The following is a 13,968-nucleotide window of genomic DNA, read 5'->3' as shown; positions in this document are numbered from 1 at the left end:
TCTCAACAGAACAGCTAATTACACTTTCAGGATGCAAATTTCTCTGTGTAACTACTTTGAATTTCCTGATCCATCGAATTCATGCACTCAGACTGCAACTGCAAGATGCTCGGATACCACAATGTGTGCAGTATAGATACATACTGTCTTCGTAGATCTGACAATTTAGCTGTCAGAGCAGAGATTTCTCCCAGGGAACGCAGAATGTCATCTCTGTCTTTGGGGTCCTCACACAGTTCTGCAATTTTCCTGGCTTCGGCCATAATTCCCCGAATTTGTTCTTCCCCTTCACTTCCCCCATTAGGGTCTGCGAGCCAGTTCTTCATATAAAGGAATAGGTACAAATAAAGATTAAGTCACCTACTTATATAAAATCTTTTGAACACGGGCATTTCACAGAAGATTCTCATATTGATAACATACCCTGATATTCTAATGGCTACTAGGTGTTTTGTTATATGAGGCAAGCCATACTAAGTTATGTACATCTTAGCTACCATTGTCAAGTCCCACTTACATATACTGTTTTCACAAGTTCACTTTAACTAGATGCTGTTTAAGTATTCACAATTATTTTATACCTAGGTTTCCCACAAGTCTAAATTTATTTATTTGACAATGTAGAGTTCTTTTTAGGAATCTTTCTAAAAATGTTGTACAGTAGGATGTTGGATAATAGTTTTTTTTTAACACTGAATTAATGGAGTGCATGACCTAACAATTGAAGATGAAGTTTTCTTGTTATGAAGAAGATGCTACATATCCTTCCTCCATTATAGAGCTGAATAAACTACCCTCTTGGTCAAGCAATGTACTGTTTTACCATTTGCATAAAACATAGCAGCACTCAATCTGCATTTGTACTTCCCACAGAGAGCCCAAGGGAGTTCAACATTGTGAAACTTTCATAGTATTGGCTCCATAATTCTTTAACAAAAATGTTATGGCCAAAATTAGACTGTACCTCCCGCTCTATTTTCAGAAATGTATCAGTTTACATCTGTGTTAAAAGAATTTCCATTTTGAGAGAGAGACTGTGAGAGAACTCTTCTGGGCTCCCACTAGATAGTGAAATCAGAAAGAAGAGACTTATGTATGCTCAAGAAAATGTCCCCAATATATACCTCATGTAAAGTAATCACCATGTTTGGGGATACCTGCAATAGTTCAGCACAGTGACTTAAAGGCACAGTGTGAGAGATTTTTTGAATTCATAAAATTACTATATACCTGAGCAGCATCAATTTTTTTAGCAATCGCCTGCTTAGAGTTGGTCATGGCCTCCAGTTTGCGGGCTGCATTTTCCACTTTTGCTGTAAGCAAATCCAGACCTTGAGACACCTGCTGTGCTTTCTGAATGGCCACTGGTGTAGCACCTTGTCCTCTACTCAAAAAACACAAAGATCATCATAGGAATATCATACAAAAAGTTGTTTTTATTTTAATTACAAGAGGCACTAACAGTGGTTTCGAAGTTTTCATCAATTCTTACCACAATCATGATATTGCAAAGGTGTTCAGGAAACATGTTTAAAACGTACACAGGGGAGCGGGAACAAGAAGGCAACAGCTCATCTGAACACTGGCTAGGACAGGTGCCTCTTAAAAAGGAAACACAAATGGTGCCTGTCTCTTACTAGAGTTTTACATGCAACATCAGCACAAGAACTGAATTTTTTGAAGGTTTCCTAGTATGACGACGAGAAGAGAAAAGAGCGTTATGGGGGCAGAGTGCAACTGAATTACCCGTGGCAGGGCCCTGTGTCCACTTCCTCTGTTCATTCCTCAGAGGCTTCTCAACACTCCTAGGACAGTTTAAACCATGGCACTTAGGGGGAATAATGCTTTTCCACATCTTATGCTGCATACAGCAAGGAGGGCTGGATTAAATGAGTTATGTACTGCAATTTAAAGGTACACTCTGCTTTGGTTCCCATATTTACACCAGTTCAAAAGATAGAATACTGAAAAACACATAGGCTCTTGGTAGGACATCTTACTAAATTTGAACCCAAGGGAAGGTTATTGAAATACACATAGGAAATCAGCAGGGCTCTGCAGGAGAAGAACTGAAACCACCACAGGTGGCTGTTCAAACATTTAGAAATAAAGTACAACTGAAGAGGAACATTCTTTAAAGCAAAAGCCCAAGAATCTTACAGGTTTTTAGATGTGGTTGTAGGAATCTCAGGTTCTAAGTGTCTGAAGTACTAGAGTTCATAGAGATTTTTCCTCTTCTTATAAAAGAATACATTGTTAGTTTAATAGAGCAGGCATAGATGACAGGGGAGAAAAAACACCAAATGAGGAGATTGTGGATAATCATGTAGTAGTAGGCCTAAGGGCCCCTCTCCTGAGTCCGGCCAAAACTTCAGATATGCTTCTTCAACCCTAACCTCTAAAAAATTAGATACAAGGACCTTTAACTACTTAGCCAGCACAGAAATTAACTGTGGAGTGGGAGTGAGGGTGGGGGTGGATGTCATCATCTTCCTAGACGTCTCAAGCCAATACAAGACTGGCACCAACTGTTGCTTTGTGAAAGCAAGAAAACTCAACCTTGAGACTGAATTTGTCCTTGACGCTCTGCAAAGAACAGGTAAAATTTCAAGGCAAATCCTGCATTATTTCTTTATGAATCTGCTAGAAGCTTTTAAAGAGGGAAGTTTTAACCTTCTTCTTCCACTGTTCCCATGAAGGCTGAAATGGATCGATGCCTTGAAACTGGTTTTGAGGACAATGCAACTAATAATTTGGAGATGGCTTCAGGTTTAAGAATTGCACAGATGGAATCATTAAGCAACTAAATAAATATTCTGGAAGTTGGATCATACTCCAGATTTGTACCTTTTTGATGTACAAGGACTGTGAACTGATAATGACTGTTAATGTATGCCAGTGCTTATTTAGCTAAATATAAAAAGTATTCCAAGCATGAGCATATACGATTAGAATGTTTTATAGTTTGGCATACGGAGGATTTAATAGCTTTATTTTAAAGAGAGCTCAAAATAAGTAACTTGTAAGTAATTTCTGGCTTTGTTCACTTCTCACCCATATTTCACTAGAAGGCTTATGCCAGGAGAGGCCATTTGGTTTACGTACGTTTGAAAAACATGGTATTTATGAAGTTTTCTTTTACATGCTCTCCTCTTACCAATTTCTGTTGCCACTCCTGGCAATATGCAAGATGCATTAATATTTCAAAAAAAAAAAAAAAATTGTGCCAGGAAGCCACCACATATCTACCTAATGGATCACTGGAACAGTTTGTTTTGTTGAGGTAAGATCAGTGTTAGGAAACTGACTGACAGTCTTCAACTGCACATCAATTTTGTGTCCTCAGCCACCAAAATTCAATTACAAAATTCATATTACGAGGTATTTTGTAACCCTCCTGCCTTTCCACTTTCACAAAGAAACACAAGGCCCCCTGAGCTTTTGAGAGTATAATAAGTTCTTAGTGCTTTGGCATTGCCTTTCCTGTTCAAAGTGCCCTATAAAACATGATCTAATTGATCCCATTAGGCTACCATATGTTGAACTGTGTCTGCTACAAAATTGCTCTTCCAGCCCAGAACCAGAATTTCATCATGGGACAGTGGGCCTGATTCTCCTCCCAAAACACTGTAAGTCTGGAGTAACTCTTGCAGTCAATGAAGTAACACAGATGGAAGAATGGTGCAAGCAAAAGAATCAGGCTCATCAAGGCCAAATGGAAAACAGAAACAAAAAGAACTTGTAGGTGAAGACTAACTTCTACATTATTTATCAGGGTGATGAGCAACTGCTATCTTCTGGTACATCACCTCTGGCAACCCAAAGGACTAGGGTACTCTGAATCATATGAAATGTGTTGATTTATAAAAGGCACCTGAGTTTGTGGAATTATTTATACTGAGCTGAAGACCCCATTTCTGCTTGTTGATTTTTCAAGGCAAATCAGGTCGCTACATGTTTGCAATTGAGTGAAGTCTGAATGATCTAATTCAACTATATTGTTTGCTTTGTCCCAAGAACACTGGTAAATATGAATTCACATCACCATGTGTTTTATCCTTCTGGAAGAGATGGCAAGACAAACAAACAAGATAATGTGTATGCTCCTACAAATATAACCTGTTGTACCACAGTGATGAACATCACAGCCTAAACAGCTATATACTTCAGAGACACTCTTTTATTAATAATAGAAGGTTTACCTAGCTCGGAAATCAGCCACTTGATCAGTCATCTGGCCTAGCATTTTACAGGTTCCCAGAATCTCTCTGCGTTCTTTGCCTGCACACAGTTCTCCCACTTTTCCGGCTTCATCAAGGATCTGCCTTATAGCTTGCTCACCAGGATCCCCTAATATGCAGGAGACAGTCAATAAGTACACTGAAAGACACTCATTGCTTATTAAGAGGAAACTGCTAATTCCACCATGACCTGCTGCACTAATCATACTTCATTCACTGAGTAAAGTACATTAACTGAAATGACTGCAAAAGCACACAGAGTACAAGAAATCCAATACCTTTTACTAAGACAATGTTCCTGCAACAGCATAGTGTTGTTTTAATAGTATATCCTGTCCCATGAATTAAGCATGAAATGAATCCCTAAAGATCGTTTCATTTCTACTGATGAAGCTTCTATAGAAAATTTTAGGAATATAAAAACATTTTAAAAGAACATGATTTTGAATTGTGGGGTTTTTTGGGTGGGAGGCAAGGGAAAGAGGGACTAACTTTCAAAGTCTTAGCTGGAGCCTACAGCAAAGCTTTCTTGGTGTTCAACAAAGAGCATGGTAGTTCTAGATTCTTTTTCTTTTAAAAAAACCACCCAGGTGTTGTGGGCACCTCCAGCACTCACAGAACGTTCATGTGCCAAAGAGCTTACAGTTTAGGAATGACTCAATGAAAGCAAGCAACAAAACAGTACGGACAAAAGATCTGGGATTAATGAGGTTACTTCAATTAAACCTAGTGTGCTACAAGACAAAGATTTATTTTTTTTAATCTAGAAACTAACAACTTGTTTGACTCGCTTCTTAAAGTTTGATTATTGCTTTTCTATAATGCTGTACACACCTAGTTAATACAATAATTAAAATCCAAGTGTAAGATACAAAATTTCTTTTAAAAGGAAAGTTGCCAACCCAGTTAAAACTGGATTGTATTAGAAACACATTCATTAAAATGTTATTTTGTAGGATGCATTTCAATGACCTTTCGCCACAGGAAACTGAAGTTGCCACGACTGACTATGTAGAGGGAGGGAGGGAGAGTGAGAGGGAGGTTTAAAACAGTGACACCATACACAGCAAAAATAAACACTTCCAGTATTGCCGCTCAGGTGTACATTGACCTACACCTTAAAAAAAAAAAAGAAATTAGTTTAGATATTTGATGCACAAATGAAAAAAAACCCTGCCAATTGGTTATGTTTAGCCACAGGAAAGTCTTACAGGAATTTTTAAAAAATAGATAAGGTGTCATAAATAGCAGTTTTATATGTGGAAAAGATATATCTGAGAAGATGGGGGGGGGGGTGTTGGTAAAGGGGGGAATAAATAAATAAATAATGGAAATATAGCAGCCTGATCAATACTATATAGAACTAAAGCTATGAAGCATGAAAGTGCCTATGGGATTTTTTTTATTCTCTGGGCTGCAGAGCCACGTTTTCCCATATTAATTGTAATGTATTACACTTTTTTACTAGCAAAGGAAGATAAATACAGCATTAAATATTGAACACATTTTCTTACAGAATGGAAAAGAGAAGATTCGTTTTCACATGGTTTAAACTATATCATTTGAACAACATGAATAAAAAACCAACAGAGCTTTCCAAAGCACTTTGCATATAAATTATTTTCTTAACATTAATATTTGAAGGAACATCTAAGCATTTCTTTTCAGAATACTTCACCTGTAATTTAGTAATATACCAGAATTTTTTCTAAAAAACCCACAATCATTTAGACAGTAAACTCTGAACACTGCATGGGTGGAGTATTTTGATTATTACCTGGTGATGCATTGGGATCCCTTAGCCAGCCCTTTGCCTGGTTCATCTTGGAATCTATTAAGGCCAAAGCTCTCTTCATAGCTTCAGTGTCCTTTACAAAAGAGAAACTTTCACAATCATTCTCTTTGCCAAAGCACAGATAGTAAACGCAATCAAAGCTGATAGAAAATTAAGCTTAACACAAGTCAATTCTCCTATTAAAACAGCTCAAAAATGTACTGGACAGCAGCAGGTCACAGTCTTTTCTTGAGAATTAAAACCAAAAGACGTTTTCATTTCACTCAAAATGCAAAGAACTCTTACATGCAAGTTTTTAGTTACTTTTTCTGTTCAGTTATTTTCCCTGTGCTACAATTCCTGCAGGAAAAAAGCTGCAACAATTTTCAGACATAGTATCTTGGAAATCAGGATTTTTAAGTGTATACCAAGACTCTGTAGCAACTATAGTAAATTTAGCAACAAGATTATGGTTTATAGGTCTTTTCAGAAATGACTTGATACTACTGGAAGTGGCGTCTTATAGTTAAGAGGTCAATGACAATTTTAATGCCCCTTTCTACCTAATCTGTTGAACACCTACATTTTTGGAATTCATCTGCCCTTTAAAGTCAGACACTAGCTAAGTGTCACTTTTGAGGAAACAATAACAAGGATGGAAGAAGATACAGATTTACTGTCAGCTATTAGGATTCAGCGAATAATCAGAACTTTTAAATCTATGGAGACTAAGACATACATGCGATTTAGGTCCTTTCTAATAAGTAAAAACTTTATCTTCTCTACCCATGGCAATGAGTCTCTTCCAGAGAAGCTCTCTTCTAACAATAGCAAAGGTATTGGCTCACTAACACTCCTTCACCTAGAAAAGCAGAAAACATGGAGTCCTTTCTCTGTGTGTACTTGCCAGTGTTGATCAGTTAACTCTCCACTAGAGGGCACTGTGAGTTTGCTAGCCAACTAGGAGCAAACAAGAATAATCAAATATAAGAAGTCTGAGACAGGGCCAGAATAACAGCTCTTCAATAAGCATATGATAAAAGTAACTTACATTTGTTTATTCTAAATGGTGTTAATGAGCTGCCCCTGCCACAGAGTCATGTCTGAGCATAGTTCAAAGGACTGGTTTCAATCTATGCAGTCCTATATTGTATGGGACCCAGCTCCTTAAAGGTCACCTCATGCCATATTGCAACTTCTAGGTGGCTCTTGGAGTCAGGGGTTAGGTTTGAGCTCTCCAAGTCCGGTGACAGAACATGCTCATTAGAAGGCCTAGGTCTCAGAACCTGCTTCCTCTACAGTCTGTCAGAACTAGAGATTGATGAGCTTCAGGGGTAAGTGAAAGATCTGTACTTGGAGCAGCTTTCAAATGACTTCAAACCATCATAGGGCAGGATATACTGGTTTTTATTAACTTTAGAGCTCTATAATTTGTGAATTCTGTATTTAATGTAAGGCAAGTGATAAAACGATAAGCACCATGCATAAAGCTATTAAACATTTAACTAAGCTGATAAACTTATCACTTGTGATGATGGTTGCAGCTTTTAGTTATTGCATACCAGACTAAAGGAGTTTTAGCTCTGAATGGATAGTGGAGAGCAAACCTGCCCCTCCATAAATAATCCAAAAACAAAAGCATTAACTGAAGCTTTAAAAAGGTATACATATTAGTCACTAGTCTCTATATTAATGCTCTGACCCTGTAGAGACTTGATGGGATCACTCAGTGCTTAAAGTTAAGCTTGTGCATAAATCTTTGTAGAATCAGGGCTTTACCACTGAGAAAGGGGTTTATAAATGAAAGGATTTTTAAAGTTGTGTTTGTCCTTCACATCCATATCTCTGAAGCATTCAGTAGAACACTGCACTTTCAAGCTTTGGATTTATACTATGTATTGAAGAGGTTTCAAGAGGACAGACTGAAAAAAACCTCATTGATTTTTTTCCACTTTAAGTCTACTTAAAAATTTTAGAAACCCATATCTTCCTCCTCAGTAATGTGCACTGATGATGCCCAAGAATTATATCTGATCATGCTAATTGCAGTCCTCTACATTGCTTTGTATATTTATAATCAGTAAAATGACACTGAAGGTTTCCTGTATATTACTGAGTCTCTTGTTTCGTAAACACAAGGAAACATGATTTTACTTTATTTTATTTTTTTTTAGCTTTTACACTTTTTATTTTGAAAACTCCCAGCACTACGTACTCAACCTGGGATCTAAGAGAGCCAAGTTGTCTTCTATCACCTTTCCCATCAGCACCGGGGCTCCATTCCTGATTATTCTGTTGTCTAAGTCTTGCCATCCTGTGTATCAAATACATCAATTTCTGGGGCTCCCCAAAAGCTACAGACATAATGCACAGATTTGAACAGCATTCTCCCCCACACACACCCTTTTCTTTTTTTTGTGGTGGTAAGTCAAGATCTGTTCTGCTTGGATATTTCAGATTTCTGCTAGGAAACTCATTCACATAGCCAATAAATTGTTTCAATCAATTCAAGAGCATCTCTTCTTTAAAAGCATAGTTACCAAGCTTCACATCAACCCATGGACTGCCCAGATAGCTCCACAGTTGTAGCCTATCCAAATCATGGTTGTATGGTACTAGAGTATCTGCTTTTGAACAGCAACGCATAAGATTGCTCTCAGCTTTTAGCCTGTTTTAACATTTTCATTCTATCCAGTCAGGATTCATTTCTAATGGACACACTCCATCAGAACAGGCCCCTTAACTGGACACACTGATACTGTACTTGTTGTATGCTTCATCCCTTCAGCATTGACAGAGCCTGGCCCACTGTCAGACTTTGGGAGAGGGTTGGAGCGCAGAGATCATTGAAACCTACAGTCCTGTTGATTGATAAAGGTTGGCAAGCAGGGACCTGGAACTAAAAACGTATCCAGGGAAGCCAGTTTTAGTACCAAAATATTAGAAGATGTTTTAAAAGAAACAAAAGATGTTTCAGTTTCTGGACTTTGATCTTCTTGGAGTTCTGAAACTGTTCCACTGATTTGTCTCCCTTCTGATGCAGCTAAATTTATGGTGTCTAAATTTTCCTCAGATAAAGGAGGTAGAGCAACAGAAACAAAACTGAGTCCAGTAGCACCTTAAAGATTAACAGATTTATTTGAGCATAAGCTTACGTGGGTAAAAACCCCACTTCTTCAGATGAATGGAGTGAAAATTACAGATGGTTCTCCACTTGTGAGGTAACTCCCTTCTCTCCGTGTGTCAGTATATTTATGTCTGCATCTGTAATTTTCACTCCATGCATCTGAAGAAGTAGGGTTTTTACCCACGTAAGCTTATGCTCAAATAAATCTGTTAGTCTTTAAAGTGCCACCAGACTCCTTGTTGTTTTTGTTTTTGTGGATACAGACTAACACGGCTACCCCCTGATACTAGAAACAAAACTGCTTTTTCACAGAGCCTAAATAAAACAGGCAAAACAATCAGGGTTACCACTGCCTGACTCGGGAAGAGGCAATGGGCATTTTACAAGCCAATCCTCCAGCAAGGGTACCTCCTAGATCTACTTTCCTCTTTTTGCTGCTTCCGCCATCACTAGTAATTTTGTGAACAGCCATAGAGCTAGCCCAGATTGGAAAAATGATATTGGCAATTTTCCTGCCTCAGAGGGAATCTCCAAAATCTGACACTTTCTCTTGTTGCTAAATATTAACTATAATCTCTGAATCATTAAGTACCCTAAGTCTAGAGAAGTTGTGCAATATCTGCATTTCTTTACCAAAGAAGGCAATGTTGGGAAAGTACAGCAAGTCCTGTTTTCTGGCATATCAACTAGCTTAGTCAAACAAGGTTCAAGCCTGGGAAGCATCCAACAAGACTGCTGGATGCTTCCCAACAGCCCTCCGTTCTCAAGAAATGCTCAGTCTCTTGCAGAATCCATTCCTTATTCACTACCGGCTTGCTCGTCTTCAGCCTCAGTGGGAATTATATGAATTGAGCACTGTAGCAGCAGATTCTTTTTTCCTAGTTTTGTTACAGCCTGTAGACATTTGAATTAAAGGAGAAACTACACATTTATATACTCAAATGTATTCCATTTGTAGTTTCATCCCCACTCATCTACTGGGATTTTTCATTTAACTGTTCGCCCGGGGGGGGGGCGGCCACACATGAAAAACTTAGCAACCAAACTATTCAACAATTAAGTTTTGCTTCAACATTCATTCAGCATTTAAATTATAAACCAACACTCACATTATGTTTAATCAAAAACAAAACAAAACAAAATCTATATTTAAGCAAATTCATGGTTTGCCAGAACTATAAATATTGTCTAAATTTGAAATTAACACCCAGTCTAAAAAACAGTGTTAGAATTATCTTAATGAAGTTAATAATGGTGTGCACTTGATAGGAAAAACAGTTCTGCTCTAAATTTTTTCCTCCACTTACTTTATTCCCTCTCCTTTCTGTAGGAATCATCTCTTTCCATTGGAAGTCTCCATCAGTAAGGAGAAGCATGCAACAGGTACAGCAAATATAAGTAAATTAATAGTTCCTCTCTCCCCAAATCAAGCATTTGCCACGTGTATCAATAGAGGAAGGTCTGCTGTGTGGGACCACTAGCAAGGCAAGCAATACCAGGACTTATTTCTTCTCACAAGCGTTCAGTTGTAACATTTAATATCCTTTGTACCATGAACCGTTCAACACACAAGCAATGCCCAATGCAACATGTCTAAAATGCAGGCAGACTATCATAATCCTGCATGTTGAAATATAATTTATAATTGAAATATTACTCTAAATTTACCTAGAGTGCACAATGATGTACTTGGAATACTGACCACAAAGCATACTTATGTATTATGCACACTGGCCAAAATTTTCCACTTACAGATACTGTCAATATAAGCATTTGTATAAAAGCTCCTTGACTTGTGTTACTAACAGAAAGTTTTCACATATATCTTAAGAATTTTGAAAATCTCACGTACTATCTTGTTTGCCCTGCATTCATCTTAGGACAGTGAAAGCTTCCTGGGTTTCCCATGCACTAGAATAGTGAGGTTGTGTGGGTTTCAAAGAAAGTGGGGGAAATGTTTAAATCCATAAGGAAAAACTAATTGTAAAAAAGTAACTTAAGTTATGAGCCTAAGCCACCTGCCCTGTATAGAAGGCTCAAGCTCTCTGAGGAAACTTATTTATTGAGGGGCTGTGCTGATGAAAAGCAAGAGATTCTTCCCACAAACTATGGGATGGGCAAAATTACTGTATAAAGCTTTCCATCAGACAGAAAGCCTGCTTCTGTATAATTGGACTCTATGATCATGAGCACCAGAAGCTAGTAACATAGGTTAAACAAAAACATTCAACAGGAACCTGTCCTAAAGACTTGGGAAGACTCCCATCAAACTCTTAACAGCAGAGTTGCATAGTCTGGGCTGTCATCACTCACACCTAACAAGCTGCTCCAAACTTCAGATATCTTAGATCAGAGCAGGGGTAGCTAAGCTCATTTAAAAACCTCTATTAGACCTACATACATAAGTATGGTGTTACAACTGGCACACAGGAAAAAAATATACACAGCACACAGCACAAAATCCCACAGACATGCTTTTTTGTTTTAGTACAAAAGTACAGGTGTGAGGTGTGGAAGAAATCTTACCTTCTAAAGGTGAGAAAAGATAAACAGAAGAACAAAAACAAAGATGCATAAAGTAGTCATAATAAAGAAGTAGTAGAGTGGTAAAATACTTCAAATGCAAAATCAGGGTCAAGGCACCAATACATAGGCTAATGTGATTTTAATGTCTCTATCACAACAGGTTTTCTAAGGGGGAACTAGTCTGTCTTTATGTCTAAACATTTTTTAAAATATAGTTTTTCAGTTATTTGCTGCTTTGCCACTGATCCTAAAAAGCCTGTTAGCAGCATACTTTAAAGGCCATCCAAACACAGTGGGCATCCCAACCATTAGTTGTGCTGCTGTGTTTGCTGGTAACTGCAGCTACACAGGACGTGAATGCACACAGCAGTAGCTCTGCATTCGGCCTGTGCTCTACCCATGTGAGCAGGCAGGCATTGATATGGCAGCATTTTCTGTACTAAGCGGACAGTCAGGTAAAGCAGAGCAATGGCATCCCTTGCACACTCCATGTGCATGCCAGTAGCGGCAAACAAAACCCAAATACGTTGGGTTGACTGGGAGCCATTTTTGTAGAAGTTCCAACTTCTCAGGTCTCATTTCACACCTCTTCTCCTCCAGAAGGACTGTTTCGAACACAGAGCCTTTTTGGAGGTGAGGGGTAAGAAGAACATATACTGATACTAATCCCACCCACACCCAGGTTGATACAAAAAGATTTGCTCAGTTAAGATGGAGTTCTTCACCTCGTCTTTACACCGAGCAACAAATTCAAGTTTCTAGAGATAATATGAATGCAAACTAACCGCCTGCTGACACATACAGAAGCGCCTTAAGGTAATACTAGATTGGGTGTTTAAGTACTGTACTGAGTTGGACAAATTTTGTACAGACCTCAAGGGACAGCTTGTGTGCCCAATTAACTCACACCACACAGTGTAAAATTTGGTCACCACATGACTGAGATTAAACACACTCTTTCCTTGAAAAGAGCATACTAAAGTCTAGCACTTCCCTATCAAACCAAAGAGAGAGACCAGAAATGAGCACAAAACCCTGATCTCCTACATGGCAATACAGAGTGCTTCCAATACGCCACTGGATCATGTATCATGCATTTTAACCTACTTGTTTCTATTATAGGAATCAGCAAAGACTAAGCAATGGGACAGGCAAGTTACTTTTAAAAACAAGCTTTAACTGGAACCAAATTATCTCCAAAGATATTCTTTGTACCTTGGTATCTTGTGATTAGCTTGGCAGAATTCAATTTTTTAAAAAATAATTTTGATGGACAATATTGATGGTTTATTTTAAGCACTTTATTTTTATTCATTTAAAATCTTTCACAATTGTGGGAAACTATGGGGAGCAGACAGTTTAATGACAGACATTCAGATTCAAAAAAAGTTAAATCTTCTTAACTGTTAAAACACAAATTTCAACCAATGTCAAAATATACAACATAAATAGCCTTAAGTCAAACTCTGGTAAGTTCTCAAGTTGCATTTTTCTTGCATTGCCTGTCTGTAAATTTTTATCAGCATCATGGAAACATTTTTCATTATGTGTATACAGTGAAATGAGCATTTACTGAAAAATCTAGTCTTTCCAAGCCTATTTATGATATAATACTATATTGTGTTACAAGATAAGGTTGTGTACACTCTAGTCAAACATTCTTGAAAACCTCAATTTATAGTTGCTGTGAGAAGCTAAATAGAATCTGACTTCTATTTCCAGAAAGAAGAGTGAACATACCTTGCTAGCCCAGGCATCCTCATCCCAGGAAGTGAGCTGTAACACCCGGATGATCTCATTTATTTCAGCACTCATCTTCTCTACTGTGAAATTGCGGTTTTTCAAGGCCTCTTCTATTCCTTGGCTTTTGGAACTTTTAGTCGTTACAAAAATCTTCATAGCTGTGAACATTGCACTCTAGATTAGAGACACTATCTAAGATATGATTCATATACAAGATCTCCTCCTCCTGCATAAACTCAGAAACAGTAAGCTATATGTTTTGAACAGGACAGGAAAACACCATAAAGACTTTAAAGGCTGGTCTACACTTAAGTTTTACTGGTAAATCTATGTTGATTTATACAGTGTGGGTTTTTTGCTGATAGTTATAAATATGTCTACACTAGAGCTCAAACAAGAATAAGCTATAGTAGTATAAACACTTTTACACTAGGATAACTGTTTCTACACTAGAGAGGTTTTTTGCCACTTTAACTGTACTGTTCGTTAATTTATGAGAAGGGGTAGAACATATTTCTTAGAATTTGGTTACAACCTGACAAGTTTTCTGCTCTATA

The 13,968-nt window shown here is 37.8% G+C and overlaps 1 protein-coding gene across 2 annotated transcripts in view; it reads right to left on the bottom strand.

Annotated features, from left to right (window-relative positions):
• Positions 1-13,968, bottom strand: part of VCL (vinculin) — a 105,815-nt gene that overhangs the window by 26,747 nt on the left and 65,100 nt on the right. For both annotated transcript variants that reach the window (XM_073353147.1, XM_073353149.1), the window contains exons 6-10: positions 13,409-13,569; positions 6,019-6,109; positions 4,203-4,350; positions 1,231-1,384; positions 145-320 (exon numbers count right to left, since the gene is read on the bottom strand). In XM_073353147.1, coding sequence (XP_073209248.1) covers positions 145-320; positions 1,231-1,384; positions 4,203-4,350; positions 6,019-6,109; positions 13,409-13,569 — 730 coding nt within the window. The remainder of the gene's footprint in view (positions 1-144; positions 321-1,230; positions 1,385-4,202; positions 4,351-6,018; positions 6,110-13,408; positions 13,570-13,968) is intronic.

Source organism: Lepidochelys kempii, chromosome 7 (assembly GCF_965140265.1).
Source record: "Lepidochelys kempii isolate rLepKem1 chromosome 7, rLepKem1.hap2, whole genome shotgun sequence".
Lineage (NCBI taxonomy): Eukaryota > Metazoa > Chordata > Testudines > Cheloniidae > Lepidochelys > Lepidochelys kempii.
Note: the sequence above shows the minus strand (reverse complement) of the source record. Positions and strands in the feature narration are given on the sequence as shown.